Here is a 12,593-nt window from a genome sequence, read left to right as displayed (position 1 = left end):
AATAGTAAACCATAATATATATATATATATATATATATATATATATATATATATATATATATATATGTGTGTGTGTGTGTGTGTGTGTGTGTGATCTGCAGTAATCTGCATCTTTTTCATTGAGGTGGCTATATCCCCACACACATGGCTCTATGTCATAAGATCGACCATTCAGACTGTCAAATTTCACATGGTCGTGACAATATGATTGACTTTCTGAAACGTCAAACTTAACAAAACAACAAAAATCTGTGTTTCTGGAGTGTAGCAAGCCTCTCTGTACCCATCCCCCCAACAGACACACTGTAAATTATATATACTAACTCTGAAATCACAGTGCATTGGGGAAAAAAGGTAAGTTCCCCTATCTGCACTGTAATGTGATATCCATACAAATACTCTGACTTTTTGGAATGTTGACTATAAGAAGTGTTACTTTCTGAAAAGTCAGTCTTCTGAATGAAACTCCCCCCCCCACAATATATTCTAATTCTAGGGTGCTTCCTATGAACAGCAACATGGTGAAATATCACACTGTAAAGTATTGTAGTGTAAACATATAAGTGAATGTAAATTCTGGGTAGTTGTATCTGCAGAACTGTGAGTCAACATAAAAACTCTGAGGTAATATAATATAGCCATTTCAACTTAGGCAAGCCATATTTCATTAAAAAGAAAATTAAGCTATCATGTCCACCATGATTCTAATTATTTTGTTTTTCTTTAATCTTCACACATAGCAGTAAGATTCAGACTGCCAATTGCATGAGTTTGTTATTATATAATTTGTATTTTTGAACTTAATGTTGCAGTAGTCTTGTTTCCACTAATTAGCTTCTCCCAGTTTACCATGGAGTCTGTCTGAATTGTTGTATATGAATATTACTGCATTCTGAAGTGTTCTTCTTTTTCTATTACTATAACCTTTTCAGGAACTTTGTATAATAATTCAAATAATTTAAAGACGAATCCTCTGAAAAGAATTATCATCATGATCATCAACCCTCTTTTTTCCCATTTTGTACATGGCAACAGGATGTTGCATCAACTGCCGCCATCTTTTTCAGTTCAGTGCCTTAGTCTTTTACCTTCTTCAATGGCTATGTCTGACTTTCACAGGACTTCTCTCATGTAATTTATCCATTTCTTTGCTAGATGCCCTCATTTCCTTTTGTCTTCATCCTGTCTCTCCCATAGCTTCTTCAACAGATTGTCTTCTGCTTTCATGCACATTACCTCAAACCACAATAATCGATTCTCTATAACCTTCTCTGCAACTGGAGCTTGTCTATGTTTTGCAGTGCTGTCTTCATTTCTTTGCATGTTCCACAGTATGCACCCTAGCACTCATCTGAGACAACTCATCTCCATCACCTTTTGCTTCCTAAACTGATCTGCCTTTACAGTCCAGGTTTCTGCACCATGCCATAATACTGGTTGCACTACTGTTTTGTACACCTTACTTTTCAACATTTTTGGCATTCTTCTGTCATTCACTATCCCTAACACTCTCTGCCATCTGTCTGTATCCCCTCTGACTCTAACTTTGACCACTTTATTCAAACCTCCCTTCTCCTTAAACACATCTCCCATTGCATGAAGATTTGTATGTTAAGCTATCAGTGTGCAGACTATTGTAACCTAGCCAATAACCGCAGATCTGAATCAAACCCAATAACTTGTATCTTGTGGTGTAAAGACCTTAAGCATTATGACTAATTTGTTGATCTTTTTCAGTATTTTCCCTTCTATCTCAATTTTCAACTTCTTCTGATTTCCCACACTTGCTGACATATCAACTGTCATATTTGTACTAAGTTTTATCCCATGTGCCTTAGTTTTGCATTCCATTCTCCTATCATTTGCTGAACTTTTTACTCAGTCTACTTGTGATGCAGCATGATCTGCATACAACAGCTCTGTTTAACTGTCCCATCTGTCTTGTTTGCTAATGAAATCCATCACTTTGATGTACACCTACTCCAACTGGGGATCCCTCTTTGAGTCCTAATATTGTTCATACTTGCATTATTGGGTCCTTGTACATAGGCTACCAATACCATCACAGGACTGCTGAAATCGGCTTTCTTGGTTTCTTTCCATATACTTTCTCTACATGTAGGAATGCCCAGTTGGACTTCTTCCTCACCTCTAGACTCAACTCAGTTGTTTGTCCCACTGTAAACATTGTCTTGGGTGTGTTGCATCCTCATCTGAATCTGAGCTGCTCATCTCCTATCTTACTTTCTGCTACTCTGTGAATTTGTTTATCAGTAACTCTTTCCAACACTTTCATAAAGTGTGACAAGAATTATATACTTCTATATTGCCCACAGTTGTAAATGACCTATTTGTACACTAGCATGAGAATGTTTATTCTCCAGAAGTTCAGGATATGGTTTTCTCTCCTCTAGATATTCAAAGGTATAGAACTGGCTCTAGGTGATTTGATCATGTTTATTAACATTTTCAAAAATGAGCATGGGTATTTTCCCTTGATAACTGGGTTGATGACAATGCCAACTTAGACCTATATCAGGAACCCATGCTAATGGTGGGAGAGGTCTATGTGTCCAGCAGACCTGGGTCAGTAAGCTTCTGTCCAATTGGTGTCCAGGTGCAGAGCTTGTGTTATCTGGGATAGCCCTGTTGAGTTTAAGCTAGATGCAAAAGTGATCATCCCGACAAACATAAACTAAGGATTGTTACACTTGGTAGGTTCGCTGACAGGACAATACCTGGACGTGGATGACATAATACAAAAGAGGAGGCTGAATATCCTGGATAAACAACAGATAAGAAGTCAGGGCAGTGCAGCAAAGCCATTTGGCTTGGGATCCAGAGTCTGTCAGTGGAATGACAGACTAGACATGGTGTATGAATTGTGGGACAGCTGCCTTCAGAAGACAGTGAGAGATATTATCAGAATTAGTGATAGACTGATGGCAATCAGTCATCAGTGTAAATAGGGCAGTAGCCATAATCTCAACCTATGCTCCACAGCAGAATCTTGATAGCAAGGAAAGAGTGCATTCAGAAAACACTTTCAGGGTTTAATAGATAAAGCGGGACAAAATGAGGTAGTGTTGATAACAGGGAACCTGAATGCTCATATTGTGACAGGCAGAACAGATATGAAATCTGCCAGGGACACATAGGTGGGACAATAAGAATTAATAAGGTGAGGTAATTCTTACCTTCTGTTTGGCAAATGGCTTGTTGGTGGCCAACAACACATGGTTCTGCAAAAGAGACAGGCACAAGTTCACATACTAGACTATCTCAGGCAAACTTCCACCTAGTAAGGGAAGGACATTGATGTAGAGTCAGAGATTGTAAAGTGATCCACAGTGAAAGAGTAAGCCCATATCGTAAAGCACTGGTGACCACAACCAGCTGCAAGTTGTACTCAAAATTGACTCTAAGGTCAACAGAGATTAGGCTGAAGATCTAGAAGCTGGCTGCAGCAAAAGGACAATAGTTCAAGGAACTAGGAATTACTAAAGGCTCTAGCATCTGAAGAAGGAAAAAACAGCGTGTGTGAGGACAGCTGAAGAGATATGTAGCAGAACCAGGAAAAGAAATAAGGTGCATAAGGCAAGCTGGTGTGGAATGCAGATGTCCTGGAAGTTATCAAAATATAAAGTGGAAGATAAAAAATAACAGGCTAAGAGAGAATACTATCTGGCTAACAAAGAGGCTAACATAGCAGTCACAACAGCAAAGAACAAGTTATTAGAGATATTCTGGCATGTTCTGGAAATTAACTCAGGAAATGGCACAAAGAAACTATATTAGGTTACAAGTCAAAGGTAGTAAGATAAAGAAGATAATCATCAGACACCATTCATTAAGGTTGCCAGCAACAACCTGCTCATCTGTCTAGACAACATCAAATACAGATGGAAGGACAACAACCTGCTCATCAGCCAACACAACATCACGGGTAGATGGAAGGGCAGCAACAACCTGCTCATCAACCCACACAGCATCAAAGGCAGATCTAAGAACAGCAACAACCTGCTCATCAGCCCACACAAAATCAAAGGCAGCTGGAAGGGCAGCAACAACCTGCTCATCATCGAGCACAACATCAAAGGCAGATGGAAGGACAGCAACATCCTGCCCATCAGCTCACACAGCATCATAGACAGATGGAAGGACAGCAACATCCTGCTCATCAGCTCACACAGCATCATAGACAGATGGAAGGACAGCAGCAATCTGCTCACACAACATCAAAAGTAGATGGAAGGACAGCAACAACCTGCTCACACGACATAAAAGGTAGATGGAAGGACAGCAACAACCTGCTCACACAACATCAAAGGCAGATGGAAGGACAGCAACAACCTGCTCATCAGCCCACACAACATCAGTGGCAGATAGAAGAACAGAAACAACCTGCACATCAGCTCACACAACATCAAAGGCAGATGGAAGGGCAGCAACAACCTGATCATCAACCCACACAACATCAGAGGCAGATGGAAAGGCGGCAACAACCTGCTCACACATCAAAGGCAAATGGAAGGACAGCAACAACCTGCTCATCAGCCCACACAACATCAAAGGCAGTTGGAAAGACAGCAACAACTTGCTCACACAACATCAAAGGCAGATGGAAGGACAGCAACAATCTGCTCATCAACCCACACAACATCAAAGGCAGATGGAAGGACAGAAACAACCTGCTCATATACCCACACAACATCAGAGGCAGATGGAAAGACAGTAACAACCTGCTCATCAGCTCACACAACATCAGAGGCAGATGGAAGGACAGCAACAACCTGCTCATACAACATCAAAGGCAGATGGAAGGACAGCAACAACCTGCTCATCAACTCACACAGCATCAAAGGCAGATGGAAGGACACAACAACCTGTTCACACAACATCAAAGGGAGATGGAAGGACAGCAACAACCTGCTCATCAACTCACACAACATCAGAGGCAGATGGAAGGACAGCAACAACCTGCTCGTCAGCCCACACAGCATCAAAGGCAGATGGAAGGACACAACAACCTGTTCACACAACATCAAAGGGAGATGGAAGGACAGCAACAACCTGCTCATCAACTCACACAACATCAGAGGCAGATGGAAGGACAGCAACAACCGGCTCATCAGCTCACACAACATCATAGACAGATGGAAAGACAGCAACAATCTGCTCATCAGCCCACACAGCATTAAAGGCAGATAGGTGGACAGCAACATCCTGCTCATCAGCTCACACAAGATCATAGACAGATGGAAGGACAGCAACAATGTGCTCATCAGCCCACACATCAAAGGCAGATGGAAGGACAGCAACAACCTGCTCATCAGCTCACACAACATCAAAGGAAATTGGAAGGACAGCAATAACCTGATCACACAACATAAAAGGTAGATGGAAAGACAGCAACAACCTGCTCACACAACGTCAAAGGCAGATGGAAGGACAGCAACAACCTGCTCATCAGCCCACACAACATCAGAGGCAGATGGAAGGACAGCAACAACCTGATCATCAACCCACACAACATCAGAGGCAGATGGAAGGACAGCAACAACTTGCTCACACAACATCAAAGGCAGATGGAAGGACAGCAACAACTTGCTCACACAACATCAATGGCAGATGGAAGGACAGCAACAATCTGCTCATAAACCCACACAACATCAGAGGCAGATGGAAGGACAGCAACAACCTGCTCATCAGCTCACATAACATCAAAGGCAGATGGAAGGACAGCAACAACCTGCTCATACAACATCAAAGGCAGATGGAAGGACAGCAACAACCTGCTCATCAGCCCGCACAGCATCAAAAGCAGATGGAAGGACACAACAACCTGGTCACACAACATCAAAGGCAGATGGAAGGACAGCAACAACCTGCTCATCAACCCACACAACATCAAAGGCAGATGGAAGGACAGCAACAATCTGCTCATCAGCCCAACACAACATCAAAGGCAGATGGAAGGACACAACAACCTGGTCACACAACTTCAAAGGGAGATGGAAGGACAGCAATAACCTGCTCATCAGCCCACACAACATCAAAGGCCGATGGAAGGACAGCAATAACCTGTTCACACAACATCAAAGGCAGATGGAAGGACAGCAACAACCTGCTCATCAACCCACACAACATCAAAGGCAGATGGAAGGACAGCAACAACCTGCTCACACAACATCAAAGGCAGATGGAAGGACAGCAACAACCTGCTCATCAGCCCACACAACATCAAAGGCAGATGGAAGGACAGCAACAATCTGCTCATCAGCCCACACAACATCATAGGCAGATAGGAGAACAGCAACAACCTGCTCATCAGCCCACATAACATCAAAGGCAGATGGAAGGAGTACTTCCAGCATCTCCTGAATGAAGAAAACCTATAAAACCTGTACTGCCCCAGACACAGCCTACAATAAAAGAGGAAGAACAACCCACCTTAGAAGAAGTAAAAACAGCACTAGGCAAAATGAAGTCAGGGAAAACAGCAGGCTCAAACAAGGTTACAATAGATATGATAAGTTTTTCGGTGAGTTAAGAAAGAAACTGCTCCAGAGGTTACTCATAGTGATATGGGGAGAAAGCCATGTGCCTCAAAGGAAATGCCTTTCTCTGAAAGTGAACTGATAATGCTATTAATTCATTTGTTAGGGCAGGTAAACCAAATTGACACAAATATGTCTTTTTAGAGGTAATCTAGCAGCACTATCTAATAAAGTAATTCACTGAAAGTCACCCAGGGACTCCAAACTTTGTATAAAGGAAGAATCACATTAACATCTCATATCCTTAATCCACTATACTAACTGCCAGACATCAGACGGAAAAGTGAATTCTGCAACTAGAAATATATTCATTCATTAATTCATCAATTCATACAGCCATTCATTCTTTCATTTACTCATTCATTAATTTTTATTTCTTTCTTTTATTCACTCACTCATTAATTCATTCATTCATTTGCTTTTGTCTGAAGATTTGTATATCATATTCAAGATTTTCTAGAGCTGGAGTCTAACCTAAGAAGCAATTGGATTAAACAGAGGACTGCACATTAGTGGTATGCCAGCCACCACAAGTTGCATTAACTCATATACCCATTTACATAATTACCAGTTCACCTGTGTGTCTTCAAGATGTGGCAGGAAGACCCTGGTGAAAACTCATGCATGTATAAGTATATTCCATATATAAGACAGCCCTGACAGTAACGAAATCAGAGAGCCAAATTCTGTGAGGTAGCAGTGCTAAAATCTGCATATGTCACAGAATCAGTACTTTATCAAATATATATATATATGTATATATATATATATATATATATATATATATATATATATATATATATATATATATATATATATATATATATATATATATATACAAATATACATACATATATATATATATATATACATATATATATATATATATATATATATATATATATATATATATATATACATATACATGTATATATATATATATATATATATATATATATATATATATATATATATATGGGTCTACTGCTTAACATCGAAAATACACTTCTCCGAAATTAAGCAGTAGACCCCACACTTCAGTGGAAGTCCACTTAAACAAAAGTGCACTTTTGCTAAAGTCTACTACACAGAAAAAAAACAACCCCCCCCCACTAAAACATGTTTTTGCAGGGGGGCAAGCCCCCCCTGCACCTCCCATGTGGGGGCTGTGCCTCCCACACCCCCCTACTTAAATATACCAACTCCGAGATCGCACTACAGCAGGGAAAAGGGAATATTCCCATTCCTTGCTATAGTGTGCCTGCCAAAGTCAATGTTCGAAGTTTCAATACTTCGAACAAGTGGACTCGGTGAAGTGGAGTTCAAAGTAGTAAAACTTCGAACAAATTGACGGAACCCATATATATATATATATATATATATATATATATATATATATATATATATATATATATATATATATAAGCACTTTACTTTCTTGAAATACTGAAATCTCGAATTTCAGTATCTTGAGACGAAAATGCCCAAAGTGAAGTTTAGCGAAACTGCACTTGATCGAATTCGAAGTGTCGAATTCGCGGTTGTGGTGGCACAGTACATGGGATTTGCTGTGTTTGTAAGGTGCAGTGTGCTGTGGGATATGGTTTGCCTGCTGTTGTGTGGATATATATGGAGATTTAGGTAAGTGCTGTTTATTTAAGGGTTTTGGGTAGGGATATGAATGTATGTGAGTGTGTTGGGAAGTTTTAGGCTTAGGTTAGGGTAGGTAGGTAAGAGTGTGAGAGTGTAAGTGTTGAAAGTGGTGGTGTTTGTATATATGTGGTGTGTGTTTGTGCAAGGGGAATATAGAGTATGTAGTGGTGGGTTTAGTGTGTTTGTCTTTTTAGTGCAACCTCGGAGTTAGTATATATAATGAGCGGGGGTGTGGGGGGGCAAGGGGCTTGCCCTCCTGCTTATATATATAGGGTAGGTGTGTGTATTTGTGTTGTTGTGCTTGTGTGTGTTTTGTTGGTTTGTTGTAGTGTGGAGAGGAAGGTGTATGTATGTTTGTGTGGTGGAGGGCGTATTTAAAAGTCACGATTTTGAATTTCGTGCTTTTGGGGTTTCAATATTGTGACTGTTTGGCTTTATAGTCTCGAGATACTGAAATTCGAGATTTCATTATTTCGAGATTATAAATTGAATCCATACACACACACACACACACACACACACACACACACACACACACACACACACACACACACACTCATATATATATATATATGTTCATAATATCATAAACATCAGTATTTTATGTGTTAATGCAGCTGCACCTCTACATATGTACACACACATCTACATGCATGCACACATATTCACACAAAATATTCCCATACATTGGGTAGTCCTTCTCTTCATTTCAGCCAGATCTCAAATAACCAGCCTAGTTATTAGTTCAGTTTTCAGGAGTGACATATTCAGAGAATCATGCTTTGGAGGATCATACCTAAGAAAACTTTATTTGAAGTGCTCTGACGTATGTTAAAACTAGCATCGTGTACACAGCATGGAATGTTGAACTCATTCATATTAATGTGGCTGGGATCAGAAGGCAATAGATATTGTGGAAAATCAGATAATAGTCCCACTGAGCCTTTCCATGTGCAGAAAAGGTCTGCTGTCACTTGGTTGGGTGGCCACATCACAGATTCCCATTGATATCTGATACTGCTGTTTGTGATCTTGGGTTTCAGCCCTATCACTGTAGTGGCAAAATAGCTTGTTGATAGCCACCACACCCTGCCCCCGGAGAAGGGTGAGCATAGCCACTCATTTCCCCTCCCCCTAGCTTTTGCATTTCCAAACCACTACTCAAATTTAGGCCATCTGTTTTGCGGTCCGGCTGCCAAACTTGTAACTAAAATAATAAAACAATAACTCAAAAGATCACAGGTACATTTTGAGAAATAAAGTCTGCATAAATTATTCTGTATAGAACAGCAGGTGAGCAAGAATTCATGTAACAAATGGGTTTCATTGGATATAATCATTCTAAGTCCATTCTAAGAAATATAAATACCATTCAACAACATAAACGTAAGCAATCACATTACTTCAACTGCTGCTACGCAAGAGAATTATTTATAGCATATATAGTAATGTCTTTGCTGAAGAATTCTAGACAAAACCAAAAGTAATGGGGGTGACAAATATGCAGAATCAGGGCCAGTTTCTAAATATTATGTTAATTCACTTCAAAAGCTAATAGAAAAACAGGATTTGTATCAACACCCATTTTCTGAATAATAAGGCCTATGTTAATGTCTGGACTTACTGAGTAATTATAATCCTCAGTGACTTACCAGAAAATCAAACATAGGGATAGGACATAAAATATAAAGCAAATTCAAGGATGTTATGCAAAATATGGGATGGTTGAGGCATGTATATGTGCAGGAAAATACTGCAGCAGCTTGTCAATTTACAGCTTATAATGAATTTGTTAAGTTGTCAAGAAATCACTTCCCCTCTTGCATTAGATCATGGTGAATGTGCTGCATTATTACATGAGGAAACCTGATTAATAGGTGAGATAAGCAATAGTATTAGTAAAATTTATTAAATATCCAATGATCACCCTTGAAAGAAAATAAATACATAAATAAACTAGTAACTGAATAAATAAACACGCAAATGGCATTCATCTTACTCCACTGTAATAACTTATGAGCACCCTTGAAAGAAAATGAATACTTTAATAAAAAATAAATAAAGTAATTAATTAATACATAAATGGCATGCATCTTACTCCACTGTAATAACTGAGTTTACTGCTTACTGGGTATTAGGAAAGCTACTGAAGCACTGAAGTTTGGCTCAGGGTCAGATTTTCATCAGTGAATATATAAAGTTAAAAATATAAACGTTACTGCAAACATTAGCAAAACAGTAAGAGTGTAAATCACTGAAAATTACACTGGAAAGTAATGCACAGTTCTATATAAGCAAATCCATATTACTGTATTTCAGTGTAATGAATGACACATGGACCACTATACTGTTAGATTCCCTAGCATATTTACATTTTATGCTTCGAGCAGAGATGGTGTTATATTAACGCAATGTCCAAGTACACACTTCTATTTGTGTTTTTACCATAGGCCTATATGTCCATGCACCTCTACGTACTGAAGGACTTTGTTTATCATATCACTTGGCCTCTGCCATAGTACAGTGGCTAAGCTTGGACTTACCTCTCCACAAGCAAAAAAAGCTTACAAATGGTTGTTCAGTACCACATTCCTCAATTAACCTTTTGTTAGCAAGTATGAGCCACAGGATGAATAGAATATAGCACATTCTTGTCAATGCAATGAAAACCACCACAAACAGTAGTAGGTAGTCAGAACACAATCATTGGTTTTTAATGCAGTATTGGGATTAACTGTGTCATTTTACCAATAGGACCTTATACGAAGAACACAGAAAGGAAGTCTATACTAGTAGTTGAAAAATGTCAAATAAGAGTCTTCAATCACAAAGGGAGTCATGGCTGTGAACTACACATTCTGGCTCCACCAAGTTGTAAATGTAAATATAAATTAGTGATAATGAGAAATTCAGTTCAGGAGCACAAGAAGTATAAGTTAACATTAGGAATAGATTTTAAAAAAAGTAAATGTTATGAAAATGATGTGACAGTAGGAAAAAAAGAGGACGATGTTATGGTCTCATTATGAAAGAGCAGCTACAGAAATGGGTGTGCCTGAGTATATGGGAACATCAGAAGAAACAGCATTTTTTTTATCACATGTATCTGTAGGAATGTCAAAGAATGAATTCATTTAGATGTAGATTATATGTATTTGTGTATATGTGTGATATGATTCTTGGTTGGTTGGTTTTCTGAGAGGTTTGCACCATTAATATACCATGGTATTACAAATAAATGCTTTGATCCTGATATTTTAAACCAGCATGTGTTCACTGACTGTTAGAAGAAGCAATATTTATTCATTTTAAGTCAAAACTTAATCAGAATATTAATTAATCATCAATTTTGCTAGCAAGGGTTATAATAACATTCAGTAATATGACTAATATACGCAGAAGACAGTATTCCTCATTGTAGGCATATAATATATCTCTGACCACAAGGCATGATTTTTCTTGCAGAGTGCATTGTTATTTTTCTTACCAAAAATGTAAATAAATAATGTATCTTCTGCTTTTAACATGTATGTTTAATCCAAAGTATATCAGTTTTATTGCAGAATGAAGAGCAATGCTTGAATTACAACATCCAAGATAATCATGTTTATCCTTTTATATTTGCAGTATAATCAGCTATGAATGTTGCCCTGGATATGAAAGGATTCCAGGAGAAAAAGGCTGCCCTGCTGGTAAGAAAAGTATTAATAGAATTGTTTTTTTTTTTTAATTACTGGGAATCTTCCTCTGTTCTTGTCTCTCAGACAAGTTACTGATGAGTCACATGTTATTTGCTTAAATCTCAGCACCATCATTCAGTGCGATTTTACTGTAAGGCATAACCCTCATTCAAAGGGATGTAAATAGAAAAGAGATGTGCATCTTTGTCCTAGGGACAAGATTTAGAAGGAAATGATCTTAAACATCTGCTGGACAAGTTCAAGCAAATGCCAGATCTTTGTCTCCATGACACACAGTTAAAGATTTTTTGAAAAAAGAATTGAACAGCTGCATACCTCAGAAATGCAGCTTTTATAACAAATGAAAATTAATTAATTTTACAATGAACATTTGCCAGGAAGGTCATTAACTCTGACATTATTTCTGCTCAAATATACATTCCCCTGAAGCGCAGTGATATTTGTTTGCAAGTTATAAAGAATGTGGCACAGTGTTTTCTGTAATTAATTCTGCCCAAAGAAGTAACAGTATATAGCTTGTAATATAACAATATATTATAAAGCGATGTTCTGCTGAAAAATGAATATGCTGCAAGGTTGAGCACGCACATTGTTTTGTCAGTAATATACTGCAACAAGATCACTAACTCAGGCGGTATCTGTTTTGCTAGAGGAACAATGCTTTTCTGTTTACTTATTT

General features: G+C 38.5%; 1 protein-coding gene across 1 annotated transcript in view; it reads left to right on the top strand.

Moving 5' to 3' along the window:
- Positions 1–12,593, top strand: part of TGFBI (transforming growth factor beta induced) — a 270,562-nt gene that overhangs the window by 77,993 nt on the left and 179,976 nt on the right. The window contains exon 3 of the mRNA XM_044069218.1: positions 11,841–11,905. Coding sequence (XP_043925153.1) covers positions 11,841–11,905 — 65 coding nt within the window. The remainder of the gene's footprint in view (positions 1–11,840; positions 11,906–12,593) is intronic.

This window comes from Protopterus annectens, chromosome 4.part0 (genome assembly GCF_019279795.1).
Source record: "Protopterus annectens isolate FY-2018-M chromosome 4.part0, PAN1.0, whole genome shotgun sequence".
Lineage (NCBI taxonomy): Eukaryota > Metazoa > Chordata > Ceratodontiformes > Protopteridae > Protopterus > Protopterus annectens.
Note: the sequence above shows the minus strand (reverse complement) of the source record. Positions and strands in the feature narration are given on the sequence as shown.